Source organism: Sminthopsis crassicaudata, chromosome 2, assembly GCF_048593235.1.
Source record: "Sminthopsis crassicaudata isolate SCR6 chromosome 2, ASM4859323v1, whole genome shotgun sequence".
Lineage (NCBI taxonomy): Eukaryota > Metazoa > Chordata > Mammalia > Dasyuromorphia > Dasyuridae > Sminthopsis > Sminthopsis crassicaudata.
In genome coordinates this window covers 315,589,615-315,611,440 of record NC_133618.1, presented here as the reverse complement: position 1 = coordinate 315,611,440, position 21,826 = coordinate 315,589,615, and the positions used below count along the sequence as shown (strand labels likewise).

The 21,826-nt window shown below is 37.6% G+C and overlaps 1 protein-coding gene across 1 annotated transcript; it reads left to right on the top strand.

Annotated features, from left to right (window-relative positions):
• Positions 1 to 6,886: 6,886 nt before the first annotated feature.
• Positions 6,887 to 20,396, top strand: LOC141556247 (acyl-coenzyme A thioesterase 1-like). The gene is made up of 3 exons (XM_074290065.1): positions 6,887 to 7,647; positions 17,439 to 17,641; positions 17,829 to 20,396. Exons 1-3 carry the CDS (start codon positions 7,080 to 7,082, stop codon positions 18,402 to 18,404), a joined length of 1,347 nt encoding a protein of 448 aa, XP_074146166.1. The 5' UTR covers positions 6,887 to 7,079; the 3' UTR covers positions 18,405 to 20,396.
• Positions 20,397 to 21,826: the final 1,430 nt, after the last annotated feature.

Here is a 21,826-nt window from a genome sequence, read left to right as displayed (position 1 = left end):
ATCCTTCCCTCCTACCAGGGATCCACACATCCTTTCTTTGTTGATAACCTCATTCTGTATACTTGAGGTTACTAACATCATGGTCTTCCTCTTTGGTCTTCCATTTTACATAACATCACCTGATTGCTCTAGGCTAAGGCATCTGAGAGTCTGGGTGGTGAAACAGAATAAGCCCTGCATTTGGAATCAGAAAAAGGAGAAGCATTTTCTAATCACTTCTATATCCAGAAATGAAAGAGAAGGCAGGGGCTTGCAGTCACCTTCAGCCAACAAATAACAACAAATAGTTGATTTTTACTATCTGAGTAACTTCTAATCAGAAAGATCAGCACCTTGTATTCTAAAAATGAATAAGAAATTATGCTAGAATATTAAAATACTGTTTTTACTTATCAGCAAATTCCTATAGTAATCTGACAAGGCCTCAGAAAAGGAAAATGTATCTCATATGAATAGGGTAATAGCTCAATGATATGTGAGCTAGAGTCAAATGCTTTTTTTAACTTGCAAGTTACAGTATAAAATGTCAACTTACTGATACCAGTACCAGTCTAGTTAGATGAATTATATAGTTTCTTTCAGCACTAAAAGCGTATTGTTTGATCACTTTATACCCAATGTTTATTCAAATGAATTTAATTTGTTGAATTGAACTTTTAATGTTGAAGAAGCAAATGCCTAGAAAAAGTAGGAAATATTTTAAAGTCTCTTGATTCTCAATTCAAATCGTTTCTACTGTCATTTTGCCTTTCTATTTTCATTGCTTTGTGTTTTGAGATCCAGTGAATATTACCTTTAAAGGCCCCTTTAGAAATAAACAGCAACGAAAATAGCTCTCATTTATTCCATGCTGACTTCAGAGCTCAAATTCGAACTTGGGTCTTGGTTTAAATTCTAGCTTTTATTTATCTATATATCCTTTCTTCAAGAATATCCCATGCCCATATCCCATGTTCTTTTATCACTACTTTTTTTCTAAACTGTTTTCATTTCATATATTTGTCTTTTCAATAAGCTATTTTCTCTTTCACTACTTTGCAGAGATTTGTCATCACAGAGTTGAGTTTTTTTATTCTGCTTATTATTTCTTCTGTGCAGGCCATGAATTCTATCATTTGGAGCCTTTTAGTCGGTTTTAAGATTCTGATTTTTCTCTTGACATTCAGACATAACTTGATGGGTTTCTATGTTTGTTAAGGAACCCACAGGGTTCTTGGTTTTGTTAGAAATATACTCGACACTGAAAATCGGATATCGAGGACATTTTATTAAAGAAGAATCTTGAGGAATCATCTTAACATTTCTGGCTAGAAGTGGGGTCTGCTCCTCTTCAGGAAAAGGGAGCCCTGAGTACATAAGTGGAAGAAGTTTTATTTTGTTAGTTCAGCACAGCCTCACCTTCAGAGAACGGATTGGTCCATTCCCTTCCAGGTTACAATCTTTGTAATATGTTCACTATATGTTTCCCTTAAATATGTGTAAGCATGTCCCCCCTCCCTTGTCATATATCCCATATTCAAAAATGGCAGAAAACTCTTCATACTGGGTATGTTGTTTAATATTCAATTAGCCTGTATCAAGCAGGTGCAATCCTGATTTGGTCAAGTCAGGTCCCTGACCCCAACAAGTTTGGGCTGGATCAGCTATTTTAAGTTTGTGATTTTCTCAAAATCCACAAGACTTTCTGATTGGCTGAATCGAACTGTACTTTCCTAGCTCCCCAGTTCCTTGTTTGCTCAAGGCTTCTGAGAGATTGAAACTTAATTATTCTGTGGAATCTTAACCTCTCACATTGTGAAAACCTCTTGGTCAATGGTACCCAACACCCTATAGTACCTCAGAGCTTGTGCCACTCTGTGGAAACCCAACTTTTCAATATTTCTCACTTTTTTCTTCATCCTTAGTGCAGTCCCCAGATATATGCTGGCCCTTCTCAATTTCTCTTCTTTATTTCATTCTTTGAATGACCACTTCTGCCCCAAGCCTTCTTAAACCCCCTCTTCCACAAGTGGTGGTCACAGACTAGCAGGGTAAAGAGAGGGGAAGGATATGATAGCAGGGAAATTGCTTGATTAGTCCTGGAGTCATGCACAGGGGTACTGATACTTAGTGTGCACATTAGGAATTAGTGTTCTCTACTATTAATTCACAAGGTTGTTAATCTATTAGGCTCGTTGGTGTTTTGGCTTATGGAAACAATTTATTTGTTCTATCTCTTTTTTTTATTATTATTATAGCTTTTTATTTACAAGATATATGCACGGGTAATTTTACAACACTGAAAATTGCCAAGCCTTTTGTTCCAATTTTTCCCCTCTTTCCCTCCACCCCCCTTCCCCAGATGGCAGGTTTACCAATACATGTTACATATGTAAAGTATATATTAAATACAATATATGTATACATGTCCAAACAGTTATTTTGGTGTACAAAAAGAATTGGACTTTGAAATAGTGTACAATTAGCCTGTGAAGGAAATGAAAAATGCAGACGGACAAAAATAGAGGGATTGGAAATTCTATGTAGTGGTTCATAGTCATCTCCCAGAGTTCTTTCACTGGGTGTAGCTGGTTCAGTTCATTACTGCTCTATTGGAACTGATTTGGTTCATCTCATTGTTGGAGAGGGCCTCGTCCATCAGAATTGATTGCCATATACTATTGTTGTTGAAGTCTATAATGATCTCCTGGTCCTGCTCATTTCACTCAGCATCAGTTCATGTAAGTCTCTCCAGGCCTTTCTGAAATCATCCTGTTGGTAATTTCTAACAGAACAATAACATTCCATAATATTCATATACCATACTTTATTCAGCCATTCTCCAATTAATGGGCATCCACTCAGTTTCCAGTTTCTGTGTTCTATCTCTTTTGCAGAGTTTTTGAGTATTTTTGGTCTGCCATCTTGTTGGTTATGTGACCTGGAGGATTACCTTATGTTATAATTGTGACTTTGGGTGATCCACTTGATCCACCTGGGCCCCATTTCCTCATCAGTAAAATGAAGAGCTTAAATTTACTGACCCTAAGTATTTCTATTATTTTGGATAGATCACTTAATTTTGGGGGTTGCAGTTTCCTCATTAATAAAATGAAGGAATTCAACTTGATGGCCAATAAAGTCTTCTCCAGCTCAGACTCTTTGATTGGAAGTAAATTAAAATCTCTCTAATCCTTAAGATCAGTTTGATATCCTATGATTGTTCTGGCTTATATGTCTCTTAAATGTAGCACCAAGCATAGGGTTCTGAACAAAGAAAATGTTTGTAGTTTATTAATTCACTTAATTGTAATCAATGAAGTAATTATTCTAGGGTTATGGAAAAAACAATTTATTATAATTTTCACATTTGATAATAAATAATTTAGATGAGAGCTTTCAGGAATTTGAAAGTGATTTATCGGTCTATCGACTCAAGTCAAAGAGCACATTCTTTTTTGGATCATTAAAATTCTGAACCTTCTGTTTCTTAGTAACCTATTAGTGTCTGTGACAGACTCAGCCTTGGCCTAGATCCCACATTCCCCTTTTTTTTGGGGGGGGAAGGATGTAACTGTTTTCTTAACGTTTTCACTCGTGCTCTCTTTTCCTTCCTTCCCTTCTTCCCATTTCTAACTGCTATTTTAGTGGTCTCCAAAGCAAACCTTCTCCATCCAAATAGTGGGGGAATAAAGCCAAGAGATAGCCAAATAGAGGGCTGAGCTGGCCAAAATTTCTCTCTGTGAGGTAGGAAGGTTTGTTTTTAACTCAACCCCTGCCCTTTACCTATTGCAGCGACCTAACACTTTTCCCAATGTACCTTTACAATGGCTGTGCAAATTCTCTTCCAGGCATATGCCCCACAATCTAGGTGACCAAGAACCCTGCTCCACTGTCGGTGTTTGATCCCACAGAGCAAGCAGCACAAGCTACTTGAGCAGGTATGGATGGATTGTAATCTGCCTCACCAATCTTATTCGCTACCTCAAAATCCACCCCTCTTACAAACTTTCCTAAAACAGGGAACTATGTTCTCCTTTGGCTTATCCAGTTCTGAAAACTCTGTATTGTCCTTGACTCCTATTCCCTTTGCTCCACATATTCAATTAGTTGCCAAGCTTTGCTTATTTTGCTTTTACAACATCTATCTGCTCCACTTGGATAAGCCACCATTCAGGCCCTTATACCATCTTGGTGAGGCTAACAATAATCTCCTAATTGGTCTCCTCTAGTCTCTTCCTACTCCAATCTCACCTCACTGCTGTCACAAGACAAGTTCTGGCCATCATTCCCCTTTTTCAATGACTTCCTATATGGTTCCTTAACAACTAAAAAATCAAGTATTATTTCATCTTTATCTCATCTTTTAAAAATCTCTTTTTTTTTGTTGGTTCTTACAAACTCTTGATAACTTTGCCTTCATTCTGGTAGAGAGGATTGAGCAGTCACTCTCTAGCAATGAATTAGATTGGTTCAGTAATACCTGTATATATGCAACAAATAAGGAAATTATGTATATGCATATAAATGCATATATACATATATATATACACACATATATACACACACAGAGACACACACACACACACATATACACCTCAGGATGTTTAGAGAGGACCACCTCTGGTGTGAGGGCTTGTTCAGCCCTTTTCAGAGCTACTCTTTTGGTCTCTACTTGGCACTCAACTCACTTGTAACTCCAAGAAGCTGTAGCAAGAAGCAGTAAAAAAATCTCAGCAGATTCGGATATTTTATCTATGTTATTAATCTAAATTAGTTTAGGGTAACCAACAGTTCTCAAACCCATAGTGAGTTAGTGGGGTGTCTACCCCAAGCATGTGAAGACTTTTCCCCAGTGGAATAGGCAGATGAAAACACTTTGTTCCAACTGCCATGAAGAGTGCTGAAATAGGCATTGTGCAGTGCTTAGAGTATTGAAGAAGGCAAAAGTTATCCAGGATATATCCCCAGGGCCATTACTAGATTTCTTGACTTGAGTCTTGCCATTGTTTGATCATTCAGAAAGAGAGAGTGAAGCAGATGACTGGGCAGCTCTGCCTCATTTAAATCCAATTTACAAGTGAGTGAAGACATCATCCAAGATGGTCATCTTTGAAAAGGAAGGACAAACAAGAGCCACAACAATATACAGATATTGGGGTAAGTAATCCAAAGTTTGAAGAGTGTTATTCTCTCCTTGGTCTCACTTTTACTACCTCCTTTGTTTCCTTCTATTTTTCCCTTTGTTTTAATCAGAATGTCATTAATAAGAAAGAAAAAACAAATATTGAATATGAAAATTATTTTTACATTTGATAAAATCATACTTCCCTTTTAGGCTGCCTTTTTGTATTTTTTCAATTCGCACTGACATCAGCAACAGCAAATATCTTTTACATGACTTCATTTTAGAGCCCCTGCCTCATCAATCTCTCTAGCTGGGCATTGAAGGAAGAGTAAACCTTTGTGCAAATTGTAAAGTTTAATTTTTAAATAAACCTGTTGGTTGCTGAACAAAGGGCTGAATTGCTTGAGGGCCCTATGGTTGCAGCCCTAGCACTTTCTTTTTCTCTGGAGAGTGTGATGACCTTAGGGTCACCTTCCACTCAGTTGCCTTCTAAACAAACACAAGACAGTGGAGTCAGCAGCAAAAAAAAGTACTTTCAGTGAAAAATATTGAGGACTTGACCCCTAGGAGCATTTCTGGAGCTGGGGATGAAATTAATTATGTAGTTGAAGGAGCATAACAGAATCAGCTCTTGAAGAGCCATGAAGGGAGCAACCTTCATGTAACCTCCTGAGTTTGATATAACCAGAACTGGAAAAGTGTCCCCTCATGGACACCCTGGAGCTTTACCGAAGGCCCCACTTACATCCAAAAAAATTTTTACATCCCCAAATCACAGATTCCTTTTACTTCCACAGGAATGGAGGGGAAGCCACACAGCTAAATTTCTGCCTTCTTCAAGAGAAGCCCACTGTGCAACTTGCTTCTCTTCTTGCTTTTCATTCCCAACCTCCATCAATCAATCAATCAATCATTCATTAAGCTCCTACAATGTGCCAGGCTCTGTCCTAAGTGCTGGGGATCGAAAAAGCTGCAAAAGATACCTCTGGAGACAACACTCAAACATGTAAGTGCCTTCGGTGCTAGCTGGCCCGAGACAGAGGTAAAAGGCAATCCCTCACCTCGCGAGCTCCCAAGCTGATGGGGAGACAAGAATACATGAATGCGGACCGTGTACAGGCAGCTAGGCCCGTAGTGGTTAGAGGGCAGGAAGTCAGGAAGGCCGATCTTCCCGAGTTCAAAATTTGTCCTGAGACATTTTCTTTGTGCGTCTGCGTGTGTTGGAAGGAAGGGAGTGTTCAATGATAGCTTTGGTTGGGAAGATACTGAATGTGGCCATCTGTTGAAACAGAATGAGCACAATTCTTACTAGATTTAGCCAAAGCCTATTTGCAAGGTGACAATTCCCTGACAATATGGACAATCATTTTTAAGTCCCAATCTAAAGTTAATCCCTACTAGGTAGAATACAAAAATGTAAAGGTACCTCGGCTTCTAATTTAAAAGAGACTTGAATTCCTATTGACCATCGGAAGTCTTCCGTAGTTTTCGCCAGAATTTTATCATTAAACATTTTTCATGAAAATGAAGGCCCCACAAAAGTGCCTCCTGCCGATACTGGCACCTCTGACCTTGAGCGTGCTACCGCTTCGGATTTCTACCGAAGTTAAACGGAAGGGGCTGGAAGAGATGCTTTCCCAAGTCCAGGCGTGGAGGCTGGGAGGCCCTTCCCCCAACCCGGGAGCTCCCTCCCTCAGCTCCTCTCCCCAGGCTGACCCTGCTCGGCTGCCGGCGCAGCAGACCTGGAGAAAGGAAGGGGCGCACGCGCCGACGCGGGGAACGGGCCGAGGGCGGGGGGGCGGGGTGGTGGGCGGTGCAGCAGTACCACATCCCGGCCCCGCAGGTGGGGCGGCGTTAGAGCTGGCCTGCGCTCCGGGCCTGACTCCCCTCCTCTACTGCGGCGGCGGCGTCGTCCCTCGGAGCGTGCCGGGGTCGTGTCCGTTCCAGGCGCCCGTCACCAGCCGGCGGCAGCATGTGGCGGTCGGCCGGGGCCGCGTTCCGAGCCTTGTCGGGCTTCGGCCGGCAGCCCCTGCGCACCCTCTCGGCGTCCCCCAGCGGCGCCCAGAAGGGCGTGACGTTGAGCGTGTCGCCCCCGGTGGGCCTGGCGGACGAGCCGCTGCACATCCAGGTGCAGGGCTTGAGCCCCGGCGAGCCCGTGACGGTGCGGGCACTGGCCGTCAGCTACTACGGCCGCCTCTTCCAGTCGTGCGCCCATTACGAGGCCGACAGCATCGGGGCGCTGGACCTGACCAAGGACCCCTCTCAGGGCGGCGACTACACGGGCGTGGAGCCCATGGGGCTGATGTGGAGCCTGACCCCGGCCGGCATGGAAAACCCCTACATCCGCATGGTGCAGCGCAGTGTGCTCAAGAAGCCTCTCAAGCTCGAGGTGACCGTGCACCAGGCGCACAACCAGACCGGGCTGCTGCTGGGCCAGGTGCTGGCCTCGGCCAGGGTGGAGCGCTGGTACGCCACCCCCGAGATACGGGCCATCAGGGTCCGCGAGGGCACCGTCCGAGGGTCCTTCTTCCTGCCCCCAGGTGCGTGAGGCCTTGCTCCCGTAGCCCCCTTTCGCTCCGGCAGTAAGCAGCGCTTTCTTTCGGTAGGGGATGCACAGCGGGGTTTGCTAGGAGACCCCACCGAGATGCAGTCCGATTTCGCAGGCATTCTCTAGGTGCGGTGATGCAGGGACTCCTGCCCTCGAGGGGCTTTGAATAGTTATAGAACCTTTTAAGGTTTCCAAAGCGCATATTGCAAATATTAGTCAATATTTATTAGTGCCTGCTCTGTGCTGGGCCACATATTGGATAAATAAGAAATAATTAAAAATGGAAAAATGGGTCCGTAAGCAGATACTGATAAGTGCTACCGAAAGAAAAGGACAGCTTTGCACCCGTGGAGCTTATAGTCTAAAGGAGGAGACGACCTTTGCATATATACAAAGCAAGGTAGATAGGAAGTAATTGAAAGAGAAAGCAAATCAGTAAATCCCATGCACCGGTTATAGGGCCAGGCACTGCGTACTAAATTCTGGAGGTAGTCAAAGAAACCAAAGCCGGTCTCTGTCCTCGAGGTGCTTGCTTACTGAGGGGAGACATGCAAATGTATGCAAAGCAACCTATTTGCTGGAATAATAGGAAATAAATAAAAGAGGGAAACCAATTAGTAAACATTTATGGGCAATATTAGGGTAGGCACTGTGCTGAGTGTTAGGGATACAAGAAGCAGAAGATTGTTCCTGTTTTAAGCTTACAATCCAAAAAGGGAGACAGCATACTCATGTGTATACACACACACACATCTGGGATAAATGGGAAATAATTAGCAGAGGGAAAGCCCTGGAATTAAGAGGAGTGGAGAACGCTTCAGGTGGAAGTCGGGATTTGAGCCAAGGAAAAGTTCAGAGGGGACTTCCAGGTGATCCTCACAAAATAAGGGTAAATAATAGCACCTATCTCCTAGGTATTTTCTCCATTCACTTACCTAGGAAATAGGTGCTATTCTTATTCCTGCTTTACACTTTGAGAATTGGAGCTGGCTGAGGTCAGATTTGAACTCTGGTAGTGCTGATTGCAGGTCCAGTGCTCTATCCACTACACCACCATTTACACAGTTATTTAAGGAGGAGAACAGGCTGAGAATTGGAAGAAAGAGGAAAGGCTTCCAGAGGGACATGGTGTCTAAACTGAACCTGAAAGAATCCAGGAATTCTAAGAGGCTGAGGGGAGAATGAACTGAAGGCAAAATAGAGGCTTCTCTCTTAGCCTGTTTATTCTGAACTGAAATCAAAATGGGGAGGAGGAGGTGGTCACTTGGGAGCTTGCCTATAGGTCTCTGATTAAATTATTAAATAACCTGTGACTCCAGGGCTAGAGGGCAGAAAAGGGATTAGCCATACAAATTTGGAAGCAAGAGAGGCTTGCACTCCAGTTGGTCAAAAGTATATTGAGTTGAAAAGGATATCATGTGGTTGAATTCCTTCATTTTACAGACAAGGAAATTGCAATTAAGTTATTTATTCCAGGTCACAGTGTTAGTGAATGAATGTCAAAGCCAGGATTCTGTCTCAGCTATTTTAAAACCGGGTCTATCATGCATTCCAAGCACTACCTTTCTGCACGTGACATTTACATAGCATTAAATCTAACAGTTCAGAAAATAATTAAGTCTTTTTCTTTGGTATGCAGTTTAGTTCCTTAAAAAAACAAACAAAAAAAAAACCCATTAAATTTAGAGTTTTAAGGACCTAAGTGGAAAATTCTAGTTTGTGCCATAATGCCTGCTAATCACTGGACCTCTCTGGGCTGCTTTTCACATTTGTAAAATGAAAGGATTGAAGTAGATCCCATTCTCAGACTTTTTTTCTGCTCACAGCACAACATTCTTTGCTGTGAGAAATTGTGGCACACTATGTTTAAGTTGGCAACAAGGAAGGGTTCCAGACCTGCTATCCAGAACTTGGGATTCCCTGACTCTCCTAAGAGTCAGCAAGGTGGATAGAACTGTGGGCCTGCAGGCAAGACCCGAACTCAAATTCAGCCTTAGCAGTATGATTTTGGGCAAGTCACTTGATCTCTGTTTTCCTCACTTTCCTTAACTGTAAACTGGAGATGATAATAGTAACAACCTTCTAGGGCTCTTGTGAGAATCAGATGAGATAACATTTGCACAGATAGTTACTATATAAATGCTAGCTGCTATTACTATCATTAACTCCTCTCCTTCACTCTACTTTTTTGTTACTTCTCCAGGCCTCTAATCAGAAGCATGGATAGAGCTGTTATTGTGACTTTCTTGAAACCAAACTGAGAAGAACAGGCAGTTCTTCTCTGCTAGAGGATATGGAGGACTCAGGGTATAGGAAAGTTTTGAGGCATACCCTTTGAGAATTACTGGATTGGGGGCAGCTAGGTGGCACAGTGGATAGAGCACCAGCCCTGAATTCAGGAGGACCCGAGTTCAAATTTGGTCTCAGATACTTAACACTTCCTAGCTATGTGACCCTGGGCAAGTCACTTAACCCCAGCCTCAGAAAAAAAAAAAAAAAAAAAAAGAGAGAGAGAGAGAATTATTGGATTAGATGATCCCCCCAAATCCCTTTCAATTCTAAATCTGTGATCCTGTGAATAGAATAAGTGTAGAGATTTTTGGCACATCTTTCACCCCATTGATTTGGGGGACTATGTCTTTTTTTTTCTTTTAATTATGTGGTTCTATAATAATATACTACAAATATCTCATTTTATCTTCATAACAATGTTGTTAGGTAGATGTCATTTGCTAGATGAAGAAATGAAGATAAATTACAGTTAAGTGATGTGTTCTAAAAAAAATAATTTGTTTACACAGCCTCTCACATCTTCCCCCCCTCCCCAGGCAGTTAGGGTTAAGTGACTTGCCCAGAGTAACACAGCTAGGAAGTGTTAAGTGTATGAGAAGAGATTTGAACTCAGTCCAGTCCCTAGCCTTTCATATCTTGTATAAAACTAGGAATTTTAAATTTGCTTTTAAAATGCTTTTTCATAATAACTCTTAAGTAAAGTATTTATTTCAGTCAGGATTCCTTCCAATCCAAATAGAGATTGAAAAGATAGGGAAAAAAGTTAAAGATTGTGATGTTCTAGCAAGAAGGTGGAGAGAGAGGTCATAGAACTCATTTTTTCATTCCTCCATTCTTTCCCCTAACCCCCAGTAGTGACAATACATAATAGAAAGGAGAGGAAAGATGGAGAGTAAAAGGCCTGCAAAGAGAATATCTTTTCAGAGAACTAAGGAATGACTAAACATCAGAAAGAAACTACAATATGATTAAAAATTACATAAGTTAAAAGATCTATAGATAAGTCATCAGAAGAAAATAGTTACCCTAGATATGAAGCTGAACCTAACCTAAAACACAACAGACTGAATTGTAAGTGCTTTAAAGGAAATGAAGAATAATCTATTGTCAATAAAATAACATTTGGCTTCTCTAATGAGATATGATATCAATAAAGAGGGAATAAGTCAAACTTATAAAAGTTACGGTGGTGGAAAATTGGAATGAAGGATGGAATTAGTGGGAAATAAAAATCTCAGGTTGGAAAATGCACCAAAACCAGATCAAAGAACATAGTAGAACAAAGTAGAAGACACTACAAGTAAAGATAATAGCTCTGGAAGATGGTGCTCAGAGAGTTCAGAAAATTGTGGGTTTTCTGGGAAAAATACAGAATCTAATCACCATTAAGAAGGAAATTGATCAAGAAAATTTGCCCATATCAGACCGATAGAATTCACTAGATGTCCTAAAGAGAAATGCCACATTTAATTCACCCATATTTATTGTTATCCCACTACAGAGATTCACTTGTAAAGAGAGAATCCCAAAGGTTAGCCCCCCCCCAAAAAAAAAAGCATCACCTACCATAAGGTACTCTATTTTATTTCTTCCAGAATTATTAACTGGGGAGAGGGGAATAATGGTGAGAGCTGGAACATAATTTACTGGAAGTCAAAGTGAGTCATAATTCAGATCATGAAATTTTCTATACAAGTAAACTAAGAGTAATTTAGTTTAAAAAGAATTTTTTTTTATCTGAGTGGGGGTGAAATATCACCAGTGTAACTCAAGCTAGACAGAATCCCAGAAAGATTATTGCAATTTGCAGCTGTGTCAATTAAAATGGACAATTATTATGTGTGTAAATTATTGGATATGCTATTGTGGATTATTATTATGTGAAAAGTTGAGTGAAACTATGTTTGAAAGACAAACTAGAAAAATTTGCCTTATACTTAGAATTTTAGTATATATATTTTGCTGCTGTACTTCTAATAACCAAAAATCATAGGAAAACATCAAGTCAACATTAATTTAGTGAGTGGCCACCACATTTCTTCCCTTGTTGGGATATTCATTCTCTAAAACAAAAAAGGGGAAGAGGCAAACCTTTAAGAAAAACTGCAGCAAACAGTTATTTATATCTTTCAGGCAGTTGTTGGATGGTAATGTGCATTGTTGAATATTATTTGCAAAATTAGGCATTTGCAAAATGCCCTCATCAAGATGCCTTAAATTTATATAACCATATTATCTTCATACGAATTTTATTTTAATGGGAAAGATTTGTAGTTGTTGGTGTTTTCTTGGTCATCTTTTTGATATCAAAAATGTCCACATCTGTTACCTTCCAAATTGGTACCTCTGGACCCTCACAGTCCATATCTTTAGTACACATCAAACAGGTAGCATTATAACCTCTACTACTCCCGAGAGCTGCTTAAGTAAAAATAATCATTGGGAAATATTTAACAAAACAAATAAAAATACAATAATACATAGATAATATTAATATGTGGCTTTCTAAGTGAATTATATGTCCAACAGGCATCCTTATATATAGTTTTGTGGTCCCTATTTCTGAGTTTGACACCACAAATTTACAGCTTGGGATCTGTTCTCTCTATATTTCATTTAATTTAGATTTCCCCTCCCCCATTTTTGTTCTCTTGTGTAATTTCTACTTTCTCCATAAATATATTAAGGACAATGATTTTAAGGTGTAAATCTTTAATTTCTTGTGATAAATATTGCAAATATTTACCATATTTCTTCTGTTTGTATCCCTTTTTCTGATTTTCTCCTTAAATGCCCTTGAGATGACTTTGCTCCTTTAGTTATCTTGCTAAGTTTTCTTTAGGATTATTTTATCTTCTACTGCTTCTTTCTCCTTTATGAGGCAATACTGCTCATAATAATCCATGATTCTTCTTCATAAGATAATAATGTAACATTCCAAAGTTTATGGGTTGCAGCAAAAGTAATTCTTAGAGGCAAATTTATATATTTATACTAACAATAGAAAAAAAGATAAGGTTAATGAGATGAGTTCAATTTTTAAAATGAGAAAATCAACATTAATGCAACTAAAATAAACTTAAAAGAAGTTATCACTTAGACAAAAGACTTAAAAGCAAACTACATACAACTAAATTAAAATAAATAAAATTTTTAGTCTAGGGCAAATCATTAGGCAAATGATTTAACTAATTAGCTAAATAAGAGAAAAGAAATTCAAATTACTGAAATTAAAAAAAAAAATGAGGGCAAAAACCCCTTAATTGAATGGTGAAGAATAGTAAAAAGAAAAATAGCATATAGCACATGTAATCATATGCTATGAAAACTGAGAATGTAAAAAAAAATTAGATGGTATTCATAAAAATATAAATTGCCCAAATTGATCAGTCCAATGAAATGTCATTAGAAAAAAACATTAATGAATCACAGTGCAAATACACACACACACACACACACACACACACACACACAAACACACATATTAATGAATTACAGTGCAAATACACATACATACACACATGCAAATGGATTCCCAAACAAATTCTATCAAAATCCAAATAAGTCTGATACTATATAAATTGTTTTCAAGACTAAAAAAGGTGGCATTCTACCAAATTTTTAAGCCTTGTAGATCTTCGAATCATTTAAAAAAAAACTCTTATAAACCAATATTATTAATGAATACTGAATGCAAAAATATCACTGGAAATATAATAGTATGTATATATATATATATATACTTTTTTTTTATTATAGCTTTTTATTTACAAGGTATATACATGGGTAATTTTTCAGCATTGACAATTGCAAACCTTTTATTCCATTTTTCCCCCTCCTCCCCCCCATCTTCTCCCCCAGATGGCAGATAGACCAATACATGTTTAATATGTTAAAGTATATGTTAAATACAATATATGTATAAATGTCCGTACAGTTATTTTGCTGCACAAGAAGAATCTGACTTTGAAATAATGTACAATTAACCTGTGAAGGAAATAAAAAATGCAGGCGGACAAAAATAGAAGGATTGGGAATTCTATGTAATGGTTTACACTCATTTCCCAGAGTTCTTTAGCTGGGTATAGCTGATTCAATTCATTACTGCTCCATAATGGTATATTTTTTAAATTGTTCATATGACCAAGAAGGACTTATGCCAGGAATGTAAATATGGCTTAGTAGCAAAAAAACAGCAGAAGTTGAATTAACAATATATTTTAAATTCTATCTTATCGATTGATGCAGAAAAAGAACTTTTGGCAAAACACTAAAATAATTAGGAATAGAAGTTTCATTACAATAGAAGTCTTTATTTGAACCCAGAAGCCAGAATTACACGTAACAGAGAAACCTTAGAAAATTCTTTCTTCATCTATAACAGAACTACTAATTCAGATTGGCATCTTCTCTGTGACCTACAATCTGAGAGCTGCCTAGAACTCTGAAAGACTAAATGAGGGCCAGAATCATAAAACCAAAATAATTTACAGGCATATTGTTATTTCTATTAAAATACCCATTGGACAAAGGATTAGATGAAATCATAATTCATATGGACAAGCAAAAAGTCCAAAATATCAGAGGAAATCAATCAGTTAAAAAGGAAGAATTGGGACTTTGCATCTTAGATTTCAATTTACACAACAAATTAATAATTATTTTACAACTATCTTGTACTAGATTTTTACAAAATAGATTAACAGATCAATGAATAGATTAGCTAGTAATGAGTTAGAGCCAGATTTAGATGGTAAAGTACTCAGTATACTTGAATCACAAATCACTGGAGGAAATAGTCACTATTCAGCAAAAATTATTAGCAAACATTTAGAAGAGACCTGATCAACACACTCCTACACACCCACACATATACCAATAACATAGTTTTTAAAACATCATAAAAAGCTAGAAAACAGGAGATGATTAAAACTTTCACAATGCTGGGAAGGGGATAAATTTTTAAATTGTGACTCAGAAAATTATGGGAGGAAATACTTGAATTTGATTGCATAAAAATAAAATGCTTTTGTATAAAATAAACCAATGAATCTAGAATCAAAGAATGAAACATTGGGGAAATTAGTGCATCAAATGATTGAAAACAAATGTGACATTCAGAATATATAAAGAACTGACACTTGTCAGCATGAACTATTTTATAGTTAAGTTGTCAAAGGAACAAGTACACAATTCTCTAAAGGAATGTAAGCTATCAACAGTCTAGTGAAAAAAATAATCAAAATCTCTAATCAGACATACAAATTAAAGCAACTCTGCCCCAAATTGACAAGATAAAAGATGACAACTGGTAATGCTGGGGTAAAACAGACTTGATATTACTCTGCTGGTAGGATTGTGAATTGGTCCTCTTTGGAAATCAGAAGCAGTATGGAATGACAGAGTTAGGAGTGAGCATATCCTTTGATTCAGTGGTTCTGCTGTAGAGAATATACCCCCAAGGTTATTATTGACAGGGGAGAGATCAATTTCCAAAGATGTTCTTGACATGTTTAACATATTTGTGATGTCAAAAAATTGGACATACACTAAGTGTTTATCAATAAAGAATTGGCTTTTAGTTCAGAAACATTTTACATTAGATCAGGCTAAACAGATGGTGGTATGTGAATACAATAAAATATTATATCATAAGAACTTATGAGAGGCATTATAATGTACTAGTAAGAGAGCTGGGTTCAAGGTCTGCTTCTGATACATACTGACTCTGTGACCCTAGACAAATTATTTAATCTATCAGTGTACCTCAGAACAGCTTTCCAAGACTGGAAATCACAGGTTTGCATAGAAGGGGTTTCAGTGGACACAAGCAGTGTCAAACTCAGAAATAGAAAATACTACACTGTCCATAAGGATTTCGGTGACTTAGAAAACAACATGTTTATATATAAAATCACAAAGAAACTACATTAGGGCTGCTCTTGGGAGAGTTGTAGGTCACATGTAGTCTGGGGACTGTGTATTTGACACCTCTGGTATACAATATTAAAATTATAGCACCTATTCTTCCCCTCCCCCCAAGATTATGAATATGAAGAATTTTAAAGGGCATATATAAATAGCTATAGAAAATTATCTGGAGTGAAACAAGCAGAATCAAGTCCAATAAGCAAACAATTAAGTGCTTTCTAAGTGCTTGGTACAGTGCTAATGCTTGGGAATATACATACAAGATGAAAGAAAGATAGTCCCTGCCTTAAAGAGGTTTACATACTAATAGGGGAAGGCAGCATATTAAAAGAAACTGAAAAGGTAGGGATTGGGAGAAAAAAAGAAAAGGTGAAAGATGAAGGAAGGTACTGATGTAGGAGCAGAGGAGAGAACCGCTAGGGAGACTAGTACGGTTCAAGAGAGGAAGAAAGACGTGACTTGCGCAGACCTCCTTCCTCAAAATGCAAGTTCTGGGGGGAACCAGCCAGTCAGAAGCTGCAGAGATGCAGTGAACTTTCACTGTGAAGAGGTTTTTGGGACTTGATAGGGAAAGTCTAGAAAGTCAATTCAGCCCAGAGGGGAATGAACCCAAAGAATAAAGAGACAATAAAGAGATAAAATAAAAAGACAAAAAATAGAGACAAAACAGCAACAGATTCTTAGAGCAAACAACAAAAAAAGTATGGTTGTGTTATGCCACAATTTCCTTTTATTGTTCTGCCTCAGTTTCCCCAAATTGTCTTGCCTCAGTTTCCCTGAATTATTTTGCCTCAGTCCCCCAGGTTGCAACCCCCCCCTTTCCTGATTATTAGGACTGATATAACTTGGGCCTGGCTATTCTGTAAATGCTTAATCTCAGCTAAGGGGAAGATCTTCTATTTCAGGCATCCTGGCTCCTAAGTTCTCCTAAGTTATCAAGAATTTGTGATCCTATCCCCAACCTATCAGAACCAAATTGATCATCCCTTCCTGGAAATTCCCAAGCTCACCAGTATTTGGAGTCCACCCCTTGCCTTTGCCTCCCCTGATCATTAGAGCCATATAAAAATCATTGGGATCTCACATTCGATGCTGACTTTTTTGAGACTAAAGTCCAATTCAGCCCTGGGGGGACAAATGGATTTTGATCTGCCCTCTCAGAAATTCAAATAAAATATTAAAAATTCTCTAATCTCTATCTTGCTTCAGTTTCTCCAGCATTACATTTGTTGCTGCTATATAGTAAACAGAGACGTTTCTTTTGATGGATAAATAATAGAAATTATAGACAAATGCAGTAATTTATCATTTCTTTAGGGGAGAGTGGTTTCATTTTATATCATGTGTTCCTTTTTTCTCATGTTTTTATTCTTGTATTTGAATACCTGTACTTGTTAATGGAAGTCAAAGCAAAATGTAAATTAAGAACAAGCAATAAAGCTTAAAGCTGTACTTAAATATCATATTTAGCAAAATATTGGCCTTTAAATGTTTCAAAGATTCTTCTATATGAGATCAAAAACAACATTGTCATCTTACATTTTATCCTTGCTTTTGTAGGGGATGGTCCATTTCCTGGTGTGATTGACATGTTCGGTGACGAAGGGGGACTACATGAATTTCGAGCTAGTCTTCTTGCTTGTCGAGGCTTTGCTACCCTAGCTTTGCCATATTTTGCTTTTGAAGATCTACCTCCCATCATGAAAGATTTAAATCTTGACTATTTTGCTCAGGCTGCTAAATTTGTGCAGAATCACCCAAAGGTGAGTGGTATGGCAGAAGGAAATACACTAATCACAAATAGGAAAATAAATGAATGCTGTGTGAATAATAAATCAGTAACTAAGCAAGTCAGTAAAGATCAATACACAGTAGTCTTTGTAATTCATTAACATTTGTTCCTTTCTCCCACCCCCTTCTCTATGTCTCTTTCCCTCTTTCTCTTTAAAGGTGAAAGGTCCCAAAATTGGAGTGATTGGATCAGGCAAAGGAGCAGAACTGGCCTTCTCAATGGCCACCTTCCTCCCTGATGTAGCTGCTGTGGTCAGTATCAATGGGTGCATCTCCAACACGGGCACCACTCTTCAGTGTGGCCAAGTGATCCTTCCAGGGCTTCCCTTTGACCTGGATAAAATCACTGTCACTTCCTCAGGAGTGTATGATGTTAAAGAAGCCCTTGTAGACCCCTTGGATCCTGCTTATGGTGACAGCCTTATCCCCATAGAAAAGGCTAACTCTCATTTTCTTTTTGTGGTTGGAGAAGATGACAAACAGTGGAATAGCTCTTTGTATGCTGACTTGGCAATCAAGCGCCTAGAAGAGCATGGGAAAAAAAATTACACTCTTCTGAGTTACCCTAATGCAGGTCATCGAATTGATCCACCCAATAGTCCCTTTTTTCCAGTTGCCTTGGATCGGTGGCTGGGAGTCCCTATTCTGGGTGGGGGTCAGTGTAGAGCCCATGCCATTGCTCAGGAGGAATCTTGGAAGAAGATCTTAGAGTTTCTGAAGATGCATCTAGAGTGAAAAGTATAAAACCATAAAGTTAGGTTGAAGTGAATCCCCAAACAATACAACAAATTGATTTCAAAGGAAGTTAAAGGCCTGAATCTGTATAGCTTTGTAAAATGAAAATTAAGGCCGCATATCCATCTACATGTTTTTTTGGGGGATATAAAATTATTAAGGAAATTGTATTTTTTTGGTAGTTCAAGGAAACTGATTCAAGGGTCAGAAGTATTTCAATTTTGTGTTTACCAGAGCCTGTTATTCTTAAGTTATCTATTGAATAAGGTTTTAGTTTGACTTATGTAGGGGAAGTAGAGGTTTCAATTACAAAGGGAGAGATAATTATTAAATGAAAGAGCAAAAATAGTTTTCATCATGGCCCCTTTGGGCATTAAAAATCAATTTGTACACCAGTGGCTTATCTATTTTCTATTTTTCCATTTTCTTTTTTACTCAGAAAAATATTCTACTGTATCTGCCACAGAAATATTTGTAAAAAACTTTCTTGACCAGAGTACGTACTTGAATGCGATCTTATTATTGAATGGGATTTTTGATAAAGAACTTTACTTGGCAATGTAATTGTCAACATAAAGCTGTAAGATCAGCTGCACTGACCTTAGGTATTGTGGAACCCACTTTTTTAAGGATCAGCAAAGATTTCACCATTAAAAAGTTCTTAGAAAATCTAAGTGTCTCTCCAGCAAACAGCAGTCCAATATTGAGAACAGGTCTCGGTGTTTATTGCATCTTTCTTCTCCATTTCTGTCTTAATATGTATTTGAAGTTTCAAAAGTTTATTGAATTTAAATTATCTTCCAAAATAAACAATTTCAGTACAAAAATTGTTCTTTTCTAATGGTTCAGAATTTTTCTTCCCATAACCCCTAACATTTAAAGTTAAATTTATTGGTAGAGGAAGAATTCTCTTTTAAATCACCATTGAGCTTATGGTTTTTTGAGAATTGATGCTTTGGGTTGGAGGATATTAAGTCTTTGATTTTGTTTTCATTTAGGCTCCTTTCCCTGATGTCCACACATTTCATTGGGAAGAGGGGATGGGAGGATTTGTGACTGTGAGTTGAACTACCCTTAGATCCCCAGTATGGGTCATTGTTATAATGCATTTTATAACATTACTTAAGTAAAGCCACACTTCAAAATGTTTGATATTAGAGAACAAAACTTCAGCAGATTGAATAATTACTGCCCTTTCTTACATTCATGTTTGAAATAGAAATGTGGCGAGTCAGATTTTTTTTGAAATCTCTTTTCTAAAACAACAGTAAAGGAAAATGTGCCTTTAAAAATTTAAGAGCCATGATCTGAGGTTGCCATTTGAAGTTTGATTTACTGTTCATTCTAATTTAATTTGAATGAATTTGACTGTTTTTTAAGTATTCTGAAAAAGGGGTATTAATCACACAGCTAGGTTTTTCAGTTGTGTGTTTTAAATAAAGCATGTCAAATCAGTATTTTTTCTCTAATCAGGCCATTGGACCTCATAAATACCTCTTTCTCCCCTCTCATCCAAACTATGCACTTATTTTAAAAATTGTATTTATTTATATTTACCATTTTTTTCACTGTTTGTATGTTTTCAGTCATAGGACACTACTTTGTGCAGTATTTAAAAATTTCCTATGGATAGATTTTTTTTTCTGAATTTTCTGATTTGTGGAATCCTTTTAAATTATTTTGATTATTTTAGCATTGTAAATCTTTGCTACACTCTACTGATTTTCCTTTTTTAAGGTTGTTTAGGTAGAAATAGAAGTGTTTTGACTTTAAATTTTATTTGTTAGGGTGTTTTAAAAAATGAGACACAAGAATATCTAGCTTCATGTTGTGGAATTATTTGTTTACTTATATTAAGGGTATAAAGAACACAGCATCACTTTTTTTTTTTATAAATGTTCTTAAATTTTGAAATCAGAAATGTTTCTCTAAAATGTGTGTACAGAATATTGTTAAATTAATTTTCAAAAACAAATAAATTTCTGAAGAACATATGCTGAGTTTATATAGTTTACTTGCGGTCAGTCATTACTTTTAGCTACAAGCCTTTGTGGTGCCAAATGAGAAAAGAATATATAACAGTAAAATGAGATCTTAAAAATAAGATAACAGTATTCATTTCTGAGCCTTAAAATAACATTTATTTGTGAACAAATGACTACCTAGAATCATAGAAAGTTATCATGAAGAATTTAAAGAGTTATTTAACCCAAATCCCTTTCTTTAACATATAATGAAACTGAGTCTCAGAATTGAAATGATTTGTCCAGGCTCATACCATCTGCTTGTGGGTGAACCAGAACTATCTAAAACTCAAATCTCTTTACTCCATTCCAATGATCTTGCCATAGTGCAGTTAAAAGTATTATTCAATTACATGAACATGTTACACGGTTTAGAAGATTTGCTTGAGAATTAATTTCCTGCTATAAACAGAATCATAAAGCTGTGGAAGAATGTTTTTTGGGCAAGGAAGAATTCTAACAGTTCTACTTGGGTGAACAAGATTGTTTGAATGATTAAAAAACTGTGTTTTGTGGTTAGCAAACAGTAGTATGTACTGGAAGCACCTCTGGAGAGCTTATTGTTAAATTTTTGGAATGAGCATTTACATCTCAGAAATTGATGAACATTACAAATCAGGGCTTGCTTTATAATGATATAAAGTGAAAAGGAAACTGTTAATGTTGATTAAACTTAAAAATGTATCCTATATACATTCCTTACTACCCCCTGAAACTGGTTTTAAACATTTATCAGGACAACCCTGCTTCCAAAGTACTTTCTTCATAACCCTAAATGATAGCTAATACAGATAAGGAAATTAAGGCAGAGAGCTAAAGTGAGGCAGTACTGTTCTAGTTGGGATTCTAATGCAAGCCTCCTGAATCCAAATCTAGTAAGTTCTTTATTAGTACATGTAGATAAAAGAAAATGTGCAGTATGCATTGTGATGGGAACTGAGAATATTTAGCCTAAAGAAAAGATTCAGGAGTGACATAATAGCTGGCTTCAAGTAATTGAAAAATTATGTGAAAATAGAAGATTAGTTCTATTTGACTTTTAAAGGAATGTAAACTACAGGAAGGGTTCAGCTTAACATGAGGAAAAACTGTAAAAAGCAGGTTGTGCAGTGCTTAGAGCATGGGATTTGCCTCAGAAACAACTGGACCTTGCCTCACATACTTACTGGTTGTATGACATTGGGCAAATTACTTACTGTGCCTCAGTTTCTTCATCTGTAAAATGGGGGTGATAATAGTACTTATATCACAAAGTTGTAAGGCTTAAGTGAATTAAACATATTTAACTTTGCAGTGCTAGCTACTATTATTATTGCTACAAGCTACTCCCTCCCTCTTGGTGTTTCACCCCTTCTTCTCACTCTCATGTGCTAAGAAACCATCTGTGTCCTTCCCCCT